At 41.2% G+C, this 20,780-nt stretch overlaps 2 protein-coding genes across 5 annotated transcripts; one reads left to right on the top strand and one right to left on the bottom strand.

Moving 5' to 3' along the window:
- The first annotated feature begins 478 nt into the window (after positions 1-478).
- btd (biotinidase) lies at positions 479-4,434 on the top strand. Its single transcript, XM_067503383.1, has 6 exons — positions 479-1,005; positions 2,022-2,171; positions 2,266-2,414; positions 2,498-2,675; positions 2,770-3,348; positions 3,424-4,434. Exons 1-6 carry the CDS (start codon positions 670-672, stop codon positions 3,694-3,696), a joined length of 1,665 nt encoding a protein of 554 aa, XP_067359484.1. The 5' UTR covers positions 479-669; the 3' UTR covers positions 3,697-4,434.
- On the bottom strand, positions 3,780-19,828 carry LOC137127014 (serine/threonine-protein phosphatase 6 regulatory ankyrin repeat subunit A). 4 transcript variants are annotated; one of them, XM_067503318.1, is made up of 29 exons: positions 19,623-19,828; positions 14,244-14,327; positions 12,783-12,861; positions 11,943-12,013; positions 11,254-11,454; positions 11,092-11,179; positions 10,836-10,978; positions 10,589-10,696; positions 10,397-10,501; positions 9,852-9,930; positions 9,573-9,687; positions 9,290-9,372; positions 9,147-9,210; positions 8,827-8,895; positions 8,556-8,696; positions 8,104-8,239; positions 7,964-7,990; positions 7,504-7,578; positions 7,172-7,373; positions 6,943-7,030; positions 6,691-6,808; positions 6,325-6,544; positions 6,106-6,193; positions 5,948-6,031; positions 5,706-5,854; positions 5,539-5,621; positions 5,347-5,429; positions 5,137-5,228; positions 3,780-5,050 (listed from the first exon to the last, which is right to left on the bottom strand). In XM_067503318.1, exons 1-29 carry the CDS (start codon positions 19,647-19,649, stop codon positions 4,752-4,754), a joined length of 3,201 nt encoding a protein of 1,066 aa, XP_067359419.1. In that variant the 5' UTR covers positions 19,650-19,828; the 3' UTR covers positions 3,780-4,751. The 4 variants fall into 4 exon arrangements, with proteins under 4 accessions (XP_067359419.1, XP_067359429.1, XP_067359400.1 ...); XM_067503328.1 differs by having other exon boundaries at positions 8,128-8,239; positions 19,623-19,826; XM_067503299.1 differs by lacking the exon at positions 19,623-19,828 and adding an exon at positions 15,852-17,114.
- Positions 19,829-20,780: the final 952 nt, after the last annotated feature.

Here is a 20,780-nt window from a genome sequence, read left to right on the forward strand (position 1 = left end):
AAAACGTCAGAACGCTCACTCACTTGCAGCGAATGTAACTTGGGCTACTGTACCCATAGACGTCGGTCCGCCTTGTCGCATCACTTTCCGGGCGGCATTGAAAACGTAAGCCCCCGACAGGATCAGACCACCGCCGGAGATGACCCTACAGCTCCAGCAGCTCTTGAACAACTGACTGGGTTTTAACACAGAGGAATCTGCTCCTCCTGCCGGAGCTTCTGGTGGTGACGACATAGTACTCACTGCCTGTGTGCTAACGCTAATACACTTCCTGGTTAAAAACGTATGGAAACATTAAATATGTCCGTTTGTAGAGGAGCAGAGTTTATCCGGGTCCACATCGGTCATACTTGCTGAAACGCGCATGTATTTGACCGAAAAAGTAGCAGAAAGGTCAACTTTGATTGCTTCCGGGCCAAGTGATACATCCTGTGTCGGCTTTAAAAATAAAAGTTTTATTTTTAAAACCACTATTACTGTGGAAGGAATGTTTTCTGCAATCCTACCAGTGTAATTCCGTAAATACGATTTTAAGAACGCACAACAAATAGGTCATGCACGACACACACAACTAAGACCAAGTGGACCCATATCTACTCGCACAATATAAACACAACGCTTGGAAAAACGAAAAGTGTTATCTACTTTAAACCAGGTAAATTATTCCCCATGATCAGGTGGTTGTTTCTACAAGAGGGTTCATTTCAAACATCTCAGCTGCTGTGGTGGAGGTTACGTGACCACTTCGCCCCTTCTCTCAAGGAAGGCGCAAAACAAAAAAACAACAAAACAATGTTTCTGTTCGTCGCCATCGCTTTGTTTTGCTTCTCGGATGCTGGGCAGAGCGAGTCCGAAGTGGACTCTTGGTATGTTGCTGCAGTGTACGAACACCACGTTATCCTGAATCCTGAGCCACGTGTCCCCCTTTCCCGCACCGCTGCACTCCAGCATATGCAGAAAAACCTGGACGTCTACGAGGAGCAAGCTGCCCTGGCCGCTCAGCAGGTAAGCTGTACAAAGTTGGATGTTATCACTCAGGCGGAATGAATATGACGTGGAAGAGACACGCTTCAAAATACACAACACAGATATCCTTAAGGCGTTACGTTAGATTTCAGCAGGCCCTCACGTTTAGCTTGTATATATAGAAAGATTTGTAGATTAAAAGTTTTCCCTTCTGGCTTATCCCCCTCTCTACAAAAACAGCTCAGTATACTGTCCACACCTGTCAGTCACACTCTATGTTATCCTCACTTGTGAAAGGGCCCCTCCACATTGGGCAATGACTCACTCCCAACCTGAAGGAAATTTTCCAGTATTTTCCAGCAGTATACTCAACATGAAGGCTGCTTTCAGTTCTGCTCTGTATCGTGTTGTGATAAGGTCATCAGAACCACATCATCTGCAAAAAGCAGAGAAGTATTTCTGAGGCTTTGACATCCTGCCACACTCAGGATTGAGTATAACCAAAGTAACCCTAACATCAGTTTTTGGGCTTGTCCCTTAAGGGGTCATCACAGCAGAACGTCTTCCTCACGTTGTTTTTACGCCAGCTGGGGACTGACACTGAGGTGGCCCTTTGGTGGCTGGGCGGGGCCACACCTGGTGGAGTGGGATTCAAACCCGCAGGCCTTCTACATCCCAACCCAATGCTCTACCACTGATCCACCAGGCCCCCCTTAACTGTAACCCTAATACCTACTGTAATCTCAGAATATGGAAAAAACTTTGTTTATTTAAATCTATATACATTGATTATTGTATTATTGCTTATTTTAACTCCAACTTCACACTGTACACCCTTAAACCACTGAAAGGTCAGTTGTCAGTGTCATTGCCATTTGTTCGAGGTTCAAGAATTTTAAGTTATCTGCGCTTGGATCTAGTGTTCAATAGAAAACTTAACTTATTTCCTCTAAATACCCAAGTGTGCTTCATGTTACACATTAGAATCATTGCAATAGATTCATGACTCTTGTTTATGTTTCTCTATGCTTGGTCCTCTTTTTCCCCATGGTCAGGGGGCCCAGATCCTGGTGTTTCCTGAGGATGGTCTTCAGGGTATCAACTTTAGTCGTTCATCCATCTCTGGCTACCTAGAAACTATTCCTGACCCCCAGCAGGAGAGCTGGAATCCTTGCACAGAGCCAGAAAAATACAACAACACTGAGGTATAGCAGCTTTCACTAGGCTGCCCAAAGGATTCACTTATGCTAAACTAGCAAGTAATATACATATCATCTGATTTTTGTTGTTTTCTATTAGGTTCTTCAGAGGTTGAGCTGCGTAGCACGTCGAAACAACCTCTACCTGGTGGCCAACATGGCTGACCTGCAGCCATGTCCCCTGAAGACCAACCACACCTCCTGTCCCTCTGATGGAAACTGGCAGTTCAACACAAATGTGGTTTTAAGGTGCAGTGTAATCTGAGAATGCAAGTAGGTAGGCTTCTACTTCATTCTCTATGTGAACTGTTCACACCATCTTCTTTCACTAGTTCCACTGGGCAGCTAGTGGCACGCTATCATAAACAGAACCCTTACTTTGAGGATGCCTTTGACACACCACCACAATCTGAGATCATAATATTTGACACACCTTTTGCCGGGAGGTTTGGCCTCGTCATCTGCTTTGACATTTTGTTCCACATGCCCACAATTGCCCTGGTGGAGAAGGTAGAAAATACACACAGCAAAATAAATTCCACAGTGTGGTGCCTGGTTTTAACCTGCTCTTAACCTCAGCCTCTCTTCTTTGTGTCTCTTTCAGGGTGTACGTCAGCTGATCTTCCCCACAGCATGGTATCCCAATCAGCTCCCCCTGCTCGATGCAATCCAGTTCCAGTGGGCATTTAGCCTGGGTGCTAATGTCACTCTACTAGCGGCTAACATTCGAAATGACCGACTTATCACAACAGGAAGTGGTATCTACACCCCTTTTTCAGCCACCTACCACCACGCCATGAAAGGAGACCCAGAGGAGGGCAAGCTCCTAGTGGCCCGGGTGCCAGTCCTAAGAGAGGAGCAGGGTGTGGCTACGGAAGAGGGGGAAGTTGGGGAGTCCAAATTATCTGTGGCTATAGAATCTGGATACTGTCACCAAGATTCTTCTTGTGCTCAAACTGCTTCTGCAGTCTCTCCCTTCTCCACCACCTTCATTTCATCCATGATGTATGACCCATTTACATTTGTCCTCCTGAATGACAAGGACGGCAATCTAAATGTGTGTGATGGCACTTTCTGCTGCAATCTGCAGTATCAGCAGTTATCACAGGGCAACAGTAAAGAGCTCTATGCTTTGGGAGCATTTGCTGGAACTCACACTAAGAATGGACGCTACGCTTTACAGGTATAAAAATTGGTTTTCAAATATTTAAAAGTGCTTAGTGGAACAGGTCACATTTGATCCCGTTTCTGTCTGCAGGTGTGTGCATTAGTTCGCTGTGCAGGGTCGGACATCAGTTCATGTGGACAGGAAGTGGAAGAGGCTGAGACTAAAATGGACTTCTTGTTAGAAGCGAAATTCGAGACCAGATATGTATATCCATCGGTTTTGGCTAGCCATCTGGTTTTGGAGAAGCCTGAGCATCTGGAGAAGACTGCAGATGGCAGAGTGACCATAAAACACTCAAACATGACTGGTGGCCTGGTCACTGCCTGTTTGTATGGGCGAATGTACCACCTGGACAAGGACTAGGGGTGTGTGTGTGTGAAAGATTAATATAACAGGAGCAAGATATAGAAATATACTTAAATATTTTACAAGAAGTCAAAAACAAATAGCTTTATTCATTCATTATTTAATCTTTATAAACATTGCACCAAGTAGCCTCAATCCCCTGCCTGAAAGTTGTCCTACAAAGACAATTGTCTCTCTTACTCACACACAAACATACAATCTCTCTTACACGCACACATGCACAGTGTCAGTCACTTCCTTCTTTCTCCAGTACAGTACAAAGATTTTAAAGTAGTTATAGCACTGCAAGTTAAAAACTCCATGGGCTCGCATATTCAACTGCCTCCTGAACCCAGTCATACAGAAAATACATACAATAACTTACAAACACCTGCTGTCAAAGTAGGGTCCAATGGATTCAGTTCCCAATTGGAAAAATTCACTGGATTCAAAAGTGATTTCCTTTCCGTGGAATCAAAACGTGGTTGAAAATCAATATTGCAGCATTACTAGTGTGCGTGAGTGACAGCCATTAGTGTTGACCATAATAGTTTGCTGGAAAACTCTGAACAACAACTCCAAAGAATCACTGAGGAAAAAAAATGTTAATCACCTGGTCCCTAAAGATTATCCTTTTGTTCTAGATGATCATGAAAAAAAGAAGAAAAAAAAAGCAGTCCTCTGAGACCTTTGTTCAGTAGATTCTCTTCTAGTAATAGTTGAGGAAAATTTGTGAAAATGTGTAAAACCAATACCTGGTAGAATCAGCAAAGAAAATGAGTTTGATTTTAAAATAAAAACATTTTTAAATTTAAAAATACATTTTTCATGTTATCGACTGTACGTTGATGCTCATTCTCAATCCATACTGTATTTAAGAACATTAATCTCCAGGAATGCACTTTTTATAAAAAAAAAAAAAAAAATTTTAACAAGGGATATTTTTAGGGTTGGAAGAGGCTTACCAACAAATAGTCTGCTTCTTTTTTCTCTCTCTTCGCTCCTCAGTAATCTATTAAGGCTCCTGAGTGGCTGGCTAGCCTGCCAGTATTCGGGGCGCTGTCCAATATTCTTCAATATGTCTCTGAATCGGAGTCATTCAGCTCATCGTCCGCAGAGACAGAGGACAGTAGACATTCTGGCCTGCAGTAGGAGGCGTGATCAGGCCTCAGAGGGGATGGGGTGTCAAAGGCCACACCTTTGGAGATGTGGTTGGAGGTGGGGTGGTGGTTGATGACTGTTTGAGTGAGAGAAAGTGCAGGTAAAGCTGCTACTGTGACCATGGGGGAAGTGGGCATCATAGAGTTGAGGATTAGGGCCAGACAATCGGCTACGTCACGGTTGGGAGCACAGGCCAAAGCTGGAGTGTATCCTGTTAGTAAGGCAAGTGAGCAAAAAAACTGATTTTACACTAGAATGTCATGTTTGAGTGTGTGTGCTAAAGCAATAAAAACTGACCGTTTTCGTCCACTGCCAAAACACTGGCTCCTTTTACCAGCAGTTCCTGAACAGCCACTGTCAAGCCCTTCCTGGCTGCTACGTGCAAGGGCCTGCAGGACAGTGGAGGAGAGAAATCTACTGTTACCAGCTACTGTTACCAGCATAAATGTGATGTAATACCATGCTGCACGGTTGAGTGTCTGGCTAAATGTCTAGAGTACAACATACGTCTGGAGAGCAGCATTGGTGCAGTTGATAACGTTCCTGTCGCTTATCTTCTCCAGAATCAACAAGGCACTTGTCTCATGACCCTATGATGAACAGAGAAATACCAAAGTATATTCATAGATACATTTTAAATTAATAATTCACGATGGCCAGTTGGTATAAGCATTTCCTGCTCCAGTAAATCTATGTTACCTTGCTGCAAGCCAGATGTAATGCTGTGTCCCTGTTTGTATCCTGTAGTGCCAAATCTGCTTTAGCACTGCTCACCAACACCTCTGTAATATATGAATGGAGATGGAAGTCAGACATTTGGTATTCAAAGGTCGGGACTCTATGCGAATGTCAGGTGGAATACTGACCAACAGCATTGGTCTGTCCATTTAGAGCTGCCATCATCAGTGGTGTCCTCCGTGTGCATGTGTCAACTATGTTTACCTGAGCTCCATGGCTCAGAAGAAGAGAAACACACTCCGCGTGGTCAGAAAAAGCAGCGGCATGAAGGGGGGTCCTGCATTAACATAGAAACAATTGACGTTACATTAATGGAGCTCACCCTGAACAATCTTTATTGAAATGTGATGAGTCTGTTTGCATCTCTTACCTGCCCTTAGAGTCAGTGGTGTTAACAATAGTTGTTCCCAGGGAGTCAATTAACATCTCAGCAACTCCCTCATTATCAGTCATACTGGAACACGTAACACACTGTTACACACACTATCAATGTACATAAAGCATTCATAGAGACTGACATTATCTTACACAGCACAGTGCAGTGGGCTAAATGCATTGCCCTTAATCTTCCTGAACGCCTCATGGTCTAATAACACCTCCACACAGGCATCATATCCTGTAAAGGAAGAGGGAGATGACAAAAGTAGGAACGGAGAAAATGGCCATTTAAACAGCAAATTGTTTTGTCGTCATACAAAGCAAAGGTGTTGACATGATTGTCAAGTTTTCCACACTGTGTCCTAGTACCATTGTAGCAGGCCCAGTGCAGCGGTGTGTAACCCTGGTTGTCAGTGAGGTGTATGTTAGCTTGTGAGGTGCTGGTCGTCTGCAGCAGGGCACCCAGGACACCCACACGGCCGCAAGCAGATGCTAGGTGAAGAGGGGAGCGTCCCCGGATGTCTCTCACATAAACACTAGCCCCACGCTGAAGGAGGGCCTCCACACAATCCTCCTGGCCTGTAACAGCCTGTTGGAAAATGTAAAAGTGGAAAATATTAGAAATCTGCTTATCCTGTTCAGGGTCACGGGGGGCCTGGATCTATCTTAGCTGTCATGGAACGAGAAGTGGGGTATAGTATATTGAAATTAATTATTAGTGTGTTAAGGTCTCACCCCTCTGTGTAGTGCCGTCCTCCCCCAGCGGTCCTGTTTTTCCACATTTGCTCCCTGACTGAGCAGAGAGTACACACACTCTGTGTGTCCATTTAGCACAGCTAACATCAGAGGAGTCCTGTATACAATATGAAAATATTTTATTATTTGCCAAGGTGTAACTAGTTAGTTATTTATTTTTTAATAAGTTGCATAATATACTCAGTAAAGCATCGATCTAGAACCAGTTCACACACAAACATAGACACTCACTGTCCGTTGGTGTCTTGTACATCCACATTAATGTGTTGGGTATTGCCGCTCATGAGTAGGCGCAGGCACTCTGGGTGTCCATTCATAGCTACACAAAAAACAAAACTCCTACGGTGTGATTTTTATTGCAATAACTTCAATTTTAAAAGCTTCATTAGTGTGATGTGAAGATGTTGAATCCAATTCTGCAATTCCAGGTGTCTCTCTGTGTAACTGTCTGCATGTATACCTGCAGCGTGTATGGCTGTCTGTTTGTATGTGTAGTCACGGGTCATGGGTGAGGCGTTGTGGTGCAACAGCAGTGAGACACACTCCTGATGACCACTGGTGCAGGCCAGGCCAAGTGGGGTCCAGCCCTCTGGGCTGCGAACATCCACGTCCAGCAGGGATGATAAAAGAACCTCTAATGCTCCACAGTGTCCATGATAAGCCTAAATAAAAGAGAAGACACACACTTTATTTAAAGTAAAGGTATATTTGTCTTGACATTGAAATCTTGGGGGTGAGAGAGACATACAATCAAATGTAGACTACACACAAACTGATAATCCTTGAACCCACCGCAAGATGGAGTGGACTGATGGGGGCCGTACTGTCTGAACCACTCAGGACATCCGTTCCTGATGTCTCCATTAACTGAAATAGAGGGATGGTTTACATATTTCTCATTTAAGATGCAGGATGCACACAAAGTTGAAGAGAAATAAAGTCATAGTCACACTGCTCCATGTGCTCCAAATTTCTTGAAAGACAACCAAAAAACGAAGCTGTCAAATTACTGAGTTCTTTTCCAAGGTGTGCAAGGAGGAGTTCACTTACATTTTTATTTCTTTAAATGCCCATAAACTTTCCCACCTGTTTTCCAACCAGTAACAAGACAAAGGTTTTTTTTTTAAAGTAACTCCATCTGCTCAAAAGACAATGTAGCCACTTTGTGCCCAACAGAGGGAGCTACACAGAAAGACTTAATCTAGTCTCAGAGTAAATCATGTTACAGTGCATGATTGCAAATCTTTCTTACCACATCAAGAGGTGTCTCACTTGCCATCTGAAAGAAATACAAACATTGTTTATGATACAACGACAAGTGTAACGCTCCACAGTTTTCTCTACAGTTCCCCTTTGACATGAAACTGTTCCACTTTAACTCTTTTAACATACTTTTTCTAAACCTACTGCACATACCAGCTCCAAGCAGCATGTACGTCCATAGGCTGAGGCATAATGTACAGCACTGTAACCCCGTTTGTCTCTCAACCCTGGATCAGCATTGTTCCTCAACAAGTACCCCACACACCTACCAAAGACAAAAGAGGGTTGATTTTTCACACTTGCTCTCTTTTGGTATCTTGGGCCTTTACTGTACAATATCTTTAAATATATCGAACCATTTAATTATTATTATTCCTTATTTTTCATTATGTCTGCTATCTGTTGACATTTCTTTGTTTTCTCTCTTACTGTTTTCTTCTTAGTGCCAGTCTCAGAGTCAGCCTTTTATCTGACACTGAGAATTTATTAATAATAACAACAACAACAACAACAATAATAATAATAATACACTTTGATGCCTAAATGTAAACATTGCAACAAGTAAACTTAGTAGAACTTACTTCCCATCAGCATCGGCAGCAGCAGCATAGTGCAAAGGGCTGCAGCTTCTCTGGTCCAGCTCATTAATGCTTGAACCAGAACCCACCAGGGCAAAAACACACTGGTAGTTACAGTTAGCAGATGCATAGTGTAACGGAGTCCTAGAATGGTCAGAGAACCAACATCAGCCATTATTGAAATCTCACTCTATTTTCAGTTTACCAGAATTTTCAGCCCTTCTTTTATTTCATATCTTAGCATTGCTAAAATGAAAGTACATGCTTGGCTCACCTTCCAAAGTTGTCTCTCCTGTTAAAGTCTGCTCCTATGTTTAACAGCAAGTTCAGACACTCCAGGTTCCTGGTTGGAGAGACATATTTAACTGTGTTTCTGTTGACATACCAGTTCATATAAATACTAGTGAGTATTGGTTTTGGTATAGAATACATGACAACTAAAGGCATACAATTTCAGAATTTGCAGTATTGGATGGCATAAAAAACTAAAGCATAAAAGCTATTAAATAATGAACCAAAAAATAAAAAATAAAAAATAGAAAGCAGGACCAGAAATAAAACAACAGTACACAGTTAGGAAGAATGGTGACTAACCCCCCAGCTGCAGCAGCGTGTAGACAGGTTCTTCCAAAGTCATCGGGGGTGTCTATGTTGAACCCTGCACAAATATGCAATCAGCATCAATCTGGATAAACTATGTGACTCCAGTGACAGGAATGGTGTAAGCATCAATGTACCTGAGGACACCAGCTTCTTGCAGCAATCTGAGAAGCCGCTAAGAGCTGCCAGGTGTAGAGGGAACATCCCATAAATGCCTCTCCTGAAAAGATAGAAAGAAACAGAATTCAGACAAGCATTACAGGACATAAAGGTTTAAGTGTATTTCTGATTGTAACCAGAAAGTAGCACAATATTTAACACATCATCAAATAGTTCCTTTATTTGAGCTTCTTATTACTAAAGCAGAAATTGATATCAGTAGGTCAACAGACCGATGGTTAAATGTCAGTCGTCACTAACTTGGCAGTGTTGGCCCGATGTTTAATGAGTGCTGTGATGATGAGCTCATGGCCATAACGGGCAGCGATGTGAAGAGCAGTGTTTCTGCTCTTGTCCTCACAATCAATATCAGCTCCTACAACCATAAATAACGAGTATATGTAATTACATTCTGCAAAAAATATTTTTTTTCCTGTTCATCATGTAAATGGTGCAAAATCCGTTATGAGCTACATTTATAGAAATTCAACAAACTTTAATTTAAGCACAAAGCAGGAAAGGCACTGTAGGAGCTCTTACCATTTTTAATCAGTGCCTGAGAACAGGAAAACCTTCCATGAGTAGCTGCCATATGAAGAGGAGTCTTACCATCATTACTCTGGACATATGGAAAGAGAGACAGGGACAAAGATGATAAGGATTTTCTGTACAAAGTCTTTGTTTTATATGAGTGCGAGTGTGGGCAGTCGAGTTAACTGTGACTAACACTGTACTGTTTGAAAGCTTAGAAATGAACAGAAGGCAACTTAAACCTCCTTGTGGACCACAGACACACTCACTCACCCTCACATACATATTCCCTGAGCAGCTTGCAGGCTCAGGAAGCAACCCACTCCCCCCCTCCACCTTCCATATGGTCTTACATCTTGAGGCTGTGGGGGCCTAATGTCAATTTCCATCACTGTTATCAAAGTGTTAACCACACTGTTATCTCAGCTAAATACTTGATGCTAAAATAATAAAATGTTTTGTTACTCTACACAGGAGATCTATGCATGATTATTTCGAAGCTAAATTTGTTCATTTCAATGTTTGCATGAAGGTGCATCTGCATCTGGACACACCTGCATGTTGATGTGTGCTCCATGAGCCAGGAGCAGCTCCTGACACTCTGCCCCTTGGCGTGAGGAAGAAGCAAAATGTAGGGCAGAAAAACCCCTCTCATTCACCTGAACCAACAACATACACAAAATAACATAATTAAATATAAAGTGACCACACATGCACTATTTTCTTACACAGAGACACAAGCGCACCTGGTTGACATTTGCCCCTGCCTTGATGAGGTCACTGACCACCACATCCTGTCCATTGTAACAGGCCAGATGGAGTGGGGTGTTGCCATAAGCATTCACTTCATTCACCTATGCAAAGACAGAATGTTTGTTTTCTTCTTAGCTAAATTGCTAGGCTGTTGCATATTAATGACAACATATATTTATACCATTTAGAGTCCATTATATACATATTATACGTGCTTATATATGTGTGTTGTGTACTGACATGAACACCCAGGCTCAGTAGGTAGTGCACTGTGTTGCTCATGCCACTGGATGCGGCTGCATGGAGTGGGGTGTACGCCTTCTTGTCCTTACAGTCAACCTCAGCTCCACCGGACACCAGTAATTTCACCACCTCCAGGTGACCTAATAGAGTGGGGAAAGAAATAACGTGAAATAGGGTGAATAAAATTTGGTCCCAACAATCAAGCGCCATTTATTAAATTTACAAACAGAAACACATGATACTTTAGTCTCACCCATGTAGGCTGCCCAATGAATAGCTCTCCTGTCCTTCTTGTCAAATGCATTAATGTTTGCTCCTCTAGACAGCAACAACTTGACCATCTGACACACAAGGGCAAGTTAAAAAGGCATTGATGTAAGCTTGTCTTCATGTCTATGTATAAAAAGGAACCAACCTCTACATGTCCACTGAAGGCAGCATGGTGTAGGGCTGTGCGTCCCGCCCGGTCAGACACATTGACGTTACTTAACAGCGGCACCAATGCCTCAGCACAGTGCACCGCTTTATTGCTAGCAGCTACATGGAGCGGGGTCTGCCAGTTCTTGTCTCGGGCATTAACATCTGCACTGTGCTTCAGCAACACTGCCACGGCATCCTGAATAAACAGAGTGCACACATAGAGGCTCTATTTTCTCATTTTCATCATGTGCAGGTGTAGATGGTTATAAAAAGCTGTTGCTATTCTTAGGATGCTTTCATGCCTACAATAGCATTGGGAGGATGAAAAAACACATAGGGCTGTGTTAGTTTAGGCATATTATCGAGGAGAAGGCAGAATAGGTAAAGACAATTTGAAGGCTTACCAGACACAGAAACATTGCATAGTAGTTATATCTCTGTGTAAGGTCAGATTGGTCAAATTTATAGCGATCTAACCTGGAAGCAACAATTTTTTCAATCTCATCCAAGCAAGCTAGCAAAACATATTCTATCTGGTCCCTTCATAGTATTGAATATCAACCAAAGAATTTTCCAAGGAACGACAACCTGAATTAACATCTGTGTGATTTCTTGTGAGAGAGAAGAACAGTTACACCAGCGTGCCTATTAATGTGTGTTATGATTATTTGTGTAAAGTGTTACCTCACTACAGGAGGCAACAGCTCGATGAAGAGGAGTCAACCATTTGTTATCTTTGGCATTTACTCTGGCTCCTTGGATAGAGTGAGAGAGAGAGAGAGAGAGAGTGAGTGAGAGAGAGAGAAATATCAACAGATAGCAGACTGAATTAAAATGGTTTGATATATTAAAAGATATTGTACAGTAAAGGCCCAAGATACCATAAGAGATAAAGTATGAATACAAAAATGCTCAAAAACAAACTAATAGTTTAAAGGGCTTCTTACATGACTTATTGGTAAGGGATCTTGCCTGGAAAACATACTCCTATGATCCTGATGATGGTACAGGAGGTTAAAATAGCCCTGAAGCTGCACCTGTCGCCTGCTCTTCACATTATTGGGAAATACACCCCTTCCACCCTACTCTTGAGTTATGACCGTGCTGGCCACACCTCTTGAGGAGCTTAGTTCATTTCACAGAAAGTCAGACTGGGGTAGACCCTTTTAGATGATTGATAAATCCCAAGAAAAGAGCAACAAAACAACACATAGGTAACAAGGCTGTAATAAAATGTATAAAATATTTATTTTCACTAAATAAAGAGACAAAGTAATTATGTGTAAAGTAGGGAATTGTTAAAACTGACAAAATCTTTAAATAAGGTAAATCAACTCATTACTTTTGTTTCAAGCTAAAACAAGTAATAAAAACCTTGAAATAAATAAATAAATTTGTATGAACAAAAAAAATAACTATATAAAAAATCTCTAACAAAAATCTTTAAATTTATAATTGTCAAAAACATTGCAGACATCACATAGCTGCCTGTAATACATAGCTGACCAGGGCCATGGTCTTTACCTGAGAGGATGAGCAGTTCAATGATCTCAGCATCTCCTAGGTAAGCTGCAGCATGCAGAGGTGTCCGCTTCTCATTATCCTGATAAAGAGAATAAAACCTTATTTTAAACTTGGCTGTTGTTTAATTTTTCATACAAACATGGGCCTAGTAACACATGGTCATGCAGTAAAACACATCATGAATAAGTCAATGTATGCATTGGCTTATGAAACTATTCAGAAGCCCTCAATTTTTGCCCTGGCGAAACTAAAGGGACACTGTTCAGAAATAAAAGAAGGTGAAATGCAACCAAACACAAAGCTCTTGAAGAAAACCCATTTCAGGGAGTATATGAGCTGAGACACAACAACACTTCACCTTTCAGGACAATAATAAAGCATAAAGCCAACATATGCTGGAGTAGTAGAGGTCTCTGACTCTCTCTGAGTGGCCCCTCCAAAGCTGGAACTTCTACCAGTGACAAAGTTTGAAAGCACCTGCAAGAATAACTTAACTCTTCTGAGGCTTCTCAGTTTATCCCAAAGAAGATTCAAAGCAGTAATTGCAGCCATAAAGCTTTTATACAATACAGAATAAAGGGACTAAATTCTTAATAAGATATTTCAGTTTCTGATTGTATTCTTATGTTTTTGATTCACCATTAAGCTTAAGGAGTGTAGATTTATGGGCAAAAACTACAATTGTATCCATCATAAATTCAATCACAGTAAATTCAACCATATGAGAAGGGGTCTGAAAACTCTGAAGCCTCTAAAGACATGCCACAAACAAAATCCATAACCCTCACACTATTTCAGACTACAAGAAACGCAAGACTACAGCCACAGGGAAAAAGGTTTATCATCTATTCACTCATCTTCTTCACTTCACTTCATCACTGCACCTCTCTCTTTCAGTGCAGTCGAGAGCAATCAGCAGAGTGGGGCTATAAACAAATATCATGTGACTTCAACAGGCCAGGTCCAGTGTTGCTGACTCCAGAAAGACTTAGTGTGATGACCCAAGCATTATCGACCCACAGAAAGACAGACATACAGAGAGAAATTCACAGAAAACACTAGAATGAGGTACACAATAAGAAATATTTTGAAAGGTGATGGGAGAGATATCAGAGATTGCTTTATCAAAGAGATATCAAGTGAAGGTTATGTCCTTCAACCACAGAAAGAGATAGAATGTTATGGATAGCTTGTGTTGGTTGATACCTATATAAAATGAGAAAGGTAGATGAAGGTAGGAAGCTGCCAAAAGGCACTCAGCCAGTCAATCCATTGAAAGGAACCCAGATCAAAATAAGCCTGCTAGCTGACTGCTGCTTTCTTTGGTATCGTTTATGTCATGATGTGTGTGTGTTGGTGAAACCACTGTGTCAAGGACAAATGAACAGGGGTGTAATCATACCAAAAACACACAACTTTTGGGATGAGGCCAGGTGAAATATCAAAATGAGTGGGACTGACCTGAATGTTAACATCCTCTTTCTTGAATATGAGCGAGCGAACTTCCTCTGGGTCCACATTGAAGATGGCTCTTAACAGAGATGGCTAAAGACACACACACAGACACACAATTAGAAAGAATGCACATTACAGGCAGCAATTCTCTATGATGACAACTGTTATGTATGAGAGTTACAAGTGTAACTCTTCATTTGCATCTCACATAAACACAAAATACTGAGTTAGGGGAGCTCTACAGGTCACAAATGGCTGTACTATATATCACCAGTATGTTTACAACATTAGCAGCTGCAGCAAGGAACAAGACAAGAGTAACTACACATCTATAAATACCAAATCACATCCTCTGCTCCACAAATACGTATTTAGCAGGATAATTTCAACCAGTTACATATGTCACAAGTTATATACCAGGTATCTATGTAGATAATAGATGCTGAATTTTCCTAGAAAGAGCAAATAAATGACACAAAACACAAGACTACACCCGAGTTTATCATACCACTAAAAATAGTTTCATTTACATTTATCTATGTGGGTGAATGTAAACATCTGGCATGAACATGAGAGCATGGTGCCACCTGATACAGAGTGGTTACGTGTTTACAGTGTTGTTCAGCAGTCATTGTTAACCTTCAAATAGCTTTGGTGGGCAACATTAGAGCATGTCAGTTCAAATCAAAGGCTAACGGAAGTACACAACTCAATTCTCAAGCAACAGTTCTTTCATAAACAGGCCCTAATGTTTAAACAACATCGCATTAAAGCTAATTTAACTACAACAGAACCTCTTTTATGCTGCAACATTATTGAACATGTTGAAAATTTTAAACAAATTTAAAAACACTGAAGACGCTTCTGATTTGGGATCAGTCCCAATAAGTCTTAAAATTCCAAGACCTTTCTCTCTCTGATTGTACATTTTTAATTGTTTTCACCATCAAGGTCTGCCAAGGTGAAGTGATATTTAGGTTATGCCATCCTATAATACTGTATATGAGCACTGGGATGTGAACCTGGTTGTTACTCTCAACCTCTCTCTCACTTCATCCTGGAAAAGCTGCCATGAATATTGACATCTGTCTCATGCCCACTACACAGATGATCACTGGAACTATGTCAGAAATTACACAGTAGCCACAGACCAAGTGTAAAAAGCAAGCCCTTTCATCCGAACTGGCATACCTAACCTGGCATTCCCAGTTCTCAGTGCACACTTCAAAGATCAGCTTTCATGGGATGAAAAGACTTTTGACCATGTTTCAATGCTCAGCTTAACCTTTGTACAGCTAGCACTGAGGACTACAAAGGCCCAGGCTTTGCTGATATTCTATACAACCTTGGAGTCATCTCATATGGCAGGGCTATATTGGTCACTATATATGTTCTATATTTAGCAATGGAAGATGTGTTGGCAGTGTTTTATGGTAATGCCATGGTATGTACTTCAGCACAGGTAGAAACTTCAGGGCTGGTTTGAGAAGGAGTTGCCTTTTTAAAATCCCAGCAAATATTGTCATTTACACACACACACACACACACACACTAATATAAACCTTAATTGTGGCCAAAGATCAATAGAGGACCAGAAAGAATAGCCCATCTCACCTTGTCCTCCTGAGCAGCGGCCGTTCGAGTGGCATGATGAGATGATTTGGGCCGAGGAGGTGGGGATGAAGAACACGGCTCATCCTCCTCCACCTCCTCCAGCACCACAATACACACACGGCTAGCCCGCTCTGACCGCATCAGGAATAAATATCCTCACACACTCACACATAAGAACACTGTTCCCTCCTGCATACATGCGCAATTCAGAAGAGGCAGCAAAGGTTAGCAATAAATCCCATAAACAGAGTGATATTCTTGTAAACAAACACAGCACATCTTCATGTAATTCCAATGTCAAATCCAGTTTTGTCCTCTATCTGTCAGTGTTGGTTTTCTGCACGTCTCCTTTCCACCTCTTTGAAACCCACACACACACTCTCTGTGAGCAGCAGGGAATTCCTCTGCGTAATGGTGGCAGTAAGCAGCATGCGGCAGAATGAGCTTAGGCTGCCTAGCAGCACACAGGAAGCTACATATCCTCACTGCTGTGCTGCAGCCAGGAGCGCACACACACATGCACACACGTCAGACGCAACACACTCAGATCCTATGATTAGTGGGGATGGGGGCTGCAGAGCCCAATGTATGTGTGGGTATGCAGGCAGACTGCTGAAGCTAGCTCTTTCAGAAGAGAGAGAGAGGGAGAGGAGGGGGAGGGGAGAGAGAAGAGAGAAAGAATAAGGGATGGGAATAAACATAGAAAGGAGGGAGAGAGAGAGGAAATATAAGGTTCCTAGAAGAGTACTACATCAAACTTGTAAAAGATGAATGTAGCAAAAAATTAAGACAGGGCATAAGACAGTAATGCATGCCAACTGTTGACTTTTAAATTTTAAAAAGGGGAGAGATAAATATAATAGAGTAAAAACATACTACTGGACCACAACATAATTATTAGGAGGTCACTTCAAATACCTACAGCTAGTCCAATCTCACTGCATTAAAAACATCAACACAATTGCTGACACATGCTCAAATACATATAAAAAGACTTTTTCCCTGCTGCATACATGAGAAATTCAGAAAAGGCAGCAAATGTCAGCATTAGATCCCATAAACAGCAAGATTTACTTGTAAACAAACAAAGCACATCCTTAAGGATTTCCGATGTGAAATCCAGCTCTCTCTGGTCATTGTTGGTTTGCTGGATCTGAACCATATAGAAACTTACTTTCTAAATAGTTCTGATCCACCAGCTTCCCAGGACATTGTCACTTTTGCATTGATAATAACATGACTGAAAATGGAAAGTTGGTTTTACAATAGAGAATGATGGCGCAGCAATACTAATTGTCTATTGACAACCCCGCTACCATGCAACCAATGCCATGTTTGTGGAAAGCTTTGTTGGTTCCTAACCAACAAATTTGAATTTGCTAAATATCAATTTACTGGCCTGTATCTTCATGAAGTTTGTGCTAAAATGTGAAAATTCATTCCCTCTTAATTTGAGAGAATGAAAGAAAATGGATCTTTGTGCATTTGTGTGGTAGTTCTCTAGTATCCTCTTTGGTGGAACTGTGGCACGGCTTCAAAAGTCCCCATCTCCTCATTATAAAACTGGAACAACCTTGCTTTGCCAGAGAATGTGAGGGTAGCTAACAAGACTAGTCTGTACGTGCAAGTCTGTGTGTTTCAGTTTCCTTCATATTCAACACAGATCCTAAAAAGTGCAATATTGCCAAGCCACACAACCCCATAAACTATAAGGAGGGCCATAGCAAAGGCCTTTGGTACAGTCCTTCTGTTCCTTTCAGAAATAAAAAGGCCAATGCGTGCATGAATACTGGGACAAAATAATAACAGCAGAAATAAAGATGCTGACATCTATAGATTTTATGTTTTATTTATGTTGTTACTTTATGTTTTTATGTTTTTAAAGTTTGAGAGGAAGATTATTTTCTCTAATGCACAAACACATCCTGAAAAAGTAGCTTCAGGTTGCTATTTTTCACATATTTTTAGTCATACAAACAGTGATTTATGCATGGACACATCTAACAAGGCCGGGGAAAGCAAATAAAGTTAAAACTACGCTAGATTCTCATATGCTTGACAATCTATTTTCATTACTTGTGTGTTCTCTTAACGACTTAGCAGTCTGTCCCCACAAGCAGAACTAGAGTCTGGTTAGGACAGTGTGGCATGCTTCAAAGACACCCTCCAGAGGGCAAACATAAGATTAAAAAAAAAAATTACACACACTTGTGCCTTCATTCCTGCAAATGTTAGTATTTTTTTCCCTGTCTCCATTTCTTTCTCCATTTCATTTGCACCACAACAAACAATAGAGAATATAGACTGGGATCCAGTCACACACGCATTCTTCCGTTTGTTGTGTGACTGCTGACTGTCCGGAAGACTGGCCCAGGACATTTAATGACAATCCATGGAGCTTCACATGTTCTATTTCAAAAGAGCTACAAAACAGTATCTAATAATAACCATTTATGCAAATTCTGAAGTGACATTTCAAGGTCATTCTAGGCCATAATTACTTCAATGTGGGAAACTAAATAATTTTCATTAGAAAAAGGTCTTAGAATTTTTTCTCTTAAATACTGATGGGTAATTTAGTGTGTAAAAAAAACCTATGAATTCAATTTTAATTATTATTACAAGGAGAAAAGAGCTTCAAATATGTATAAAATGTGTTATCAAAAGAGCAGTTTACATTCCTTTTTACATTTTACTCATTATTTAAAAGATAGCGAATATCTTTTGTTTTTTTGAAACGCTGAATAACTTATTTGTAACTGTATTTGTACAAGCTGAGGAATTTTTTTCATTTCCACCTAAAAAGTGGAACAAATGGCAGCAGCACTGAAGTAATTAACTTCCAATGAATTAAATCGTTTGTATGTCCTAAATGAATAATAACTAAATTCACTACTGCAATGTGCCCTGATATCACTAGCAGTGTTTACAACCTGAGCCTGTGGACGACTGACGCACCGTGTAATTCCTGGAGCCGCTACTTTAGTGTGACAGCCTGTCTGAGGCAACAGGTGACTGTCCACACATGTCCCGGAGGAAATTTGAAGGGAACTGGAACAGACAGCTGACAAGGCAGGCTCCGAGGATAATGAGGGGCTGCAGTCAGTTTATTCCGAAATACGCAATCCATTTCCAGATGAGATGTTTCACTAACTTTATCTTCATAGTTGGGGTGTAAAGTTAATACCCGTCTTACACGAGTTCAACTCGGCAACGTATTTTAGCCGAGCAACAGCGTTAGCCACCATGTTAGCTAACCGCGCAGCTATCCAGCTGTGTTCTTCAGTCCATCACCGCCACATAGGAAAACCAACGGCAACAGACAATAGCAGCAATAATTGCCAGTGCTATCACTGACGTGCTATGCGGTTGAGGTTTTACCCGAACTAACTTACAAAGACAACAGGTGACACTTCGCTAGTTTGGCTCTTAGGTCAACAGTTTTTCGGGTTTACTGATACTTACCGCTAGCTAATCAAAGTTAGCTTACATGCCAAATATCAGTTGACTTAATGCAAACGTTGACACTATGACCAACATTAACACTAGTGTAGCGTTTAAACCTTGAATTAAAGTCTCGTTTAATCATACAGGCTGATATTAGTCAGCGTTGCGGCAAAACATTTCGTTGCTGTTTAATGTTGGTGACGTTAAAATGTCACTAGCATTAACAGTGAAAGTGAATGAGCAACGTTACACAGAGGCGATTAGCTGTTCGCGTTGATCGGAATTGCGAAGTGACCACAGCGAATGTTAGAAAGAGAACGTTACCTGCTCGAGTATCTTTAACACAGCCATATCCCCGGTGTTCTACTAAAACGAGGCAGTGACTCGCCCGGGAGTTACTGCAAGTTTACCGGGGATACTAAATGAAGACGGCCTTTCAGTAGCGGAGTGAAACGTACGGCTTCCCCCTTCCTTCCTTCCTTCCTTCCTTCCTGCCATGAACAAAGTCGCTACATCATGGGGCAAAAAAAAAAAAGCCAGAACAGTAGAAGTTGGGATCCAAACCCAGCAGTCGATTAACACACCACAGAATAACCGAGCTCACACCCAGCGACGCTCTGGAAGCTCAGAACATGTTTCAAAATATTCCACTTTTTCCATTGACATTTAAATTCAATGAAGCACCATTTTTATAAGAAACTGCTTCACTTTAAATTAAAAGGCAACTCCATAAGACGTTTTCACCTTTTCTGTGACATTTCTAGTCAATGTGTAATTTATTTATCTATTACTGATGTGGAAACGTGCGGTGCAAACTGGCTTTGTTAGCCTGCTTTAAAACCTTATCAAACTAATATAAAAATACACATACACTCTTATGCCAGTTCAGGCATTAATTATTTGAAAACTGTTTGCTATAGTTGCCACATTTGTAATTGTCAAACAGTTTCGCTTTGAATTAAAAGTGCATCATCCGCTCCTCAGTCCTGCTTCCGTTCTCAGACTGCCATATTTCACCAACCTCACCATCAAGTTGGGTTTCTAGTGGTTGAGTTGAAGAATTAGCAAGTTAAGGTTCTTTGTCACTTTGCACAGTGTTGATTATAGTGACATCTTGAATAAAGCTGCCCATACAGATGCTGATGGCAGAGTCTTGAGCGTGACCTGCCTCCAGACATTCATGTCCCAGTTGACCTTTTTGAATCATCTTGCTTTTGATATGCAGTTGCTCTGAGTACTGCAATCGAGGCTGATTCGCCGAGAAGCAGGACAAAAAAAAATTGTTTCAAAAGTTTTAACAATAATTGTATTAACGATATGCATTAAAGGTGAAGGCCAAGGCCAACGGACCTTGTTCCTTGTTCTGATAAATGATCCACTTGCAATATAGACCAGTGCCAGTTACTTCTGCCCTGGAATCTGTCCTTGCACATACATTGTACAAAAATTTGTTCTGCAATGAAAAAAGACAGCTTACTAACT

This window comes from Channa argus, chromosome 1, assembly GCF_033026475.1.
Source record: "Channa argus isolate prfri chromosome 1, Channa argus male v1.0, whole genome shotgun sequence".
NCBI classification, from domain to species: domain Eukaryota; kingdom Metazoa; phylum Chordata; class Actinopteri; order Anabantiformes; family Channidae; genus Channa; species Channa argus.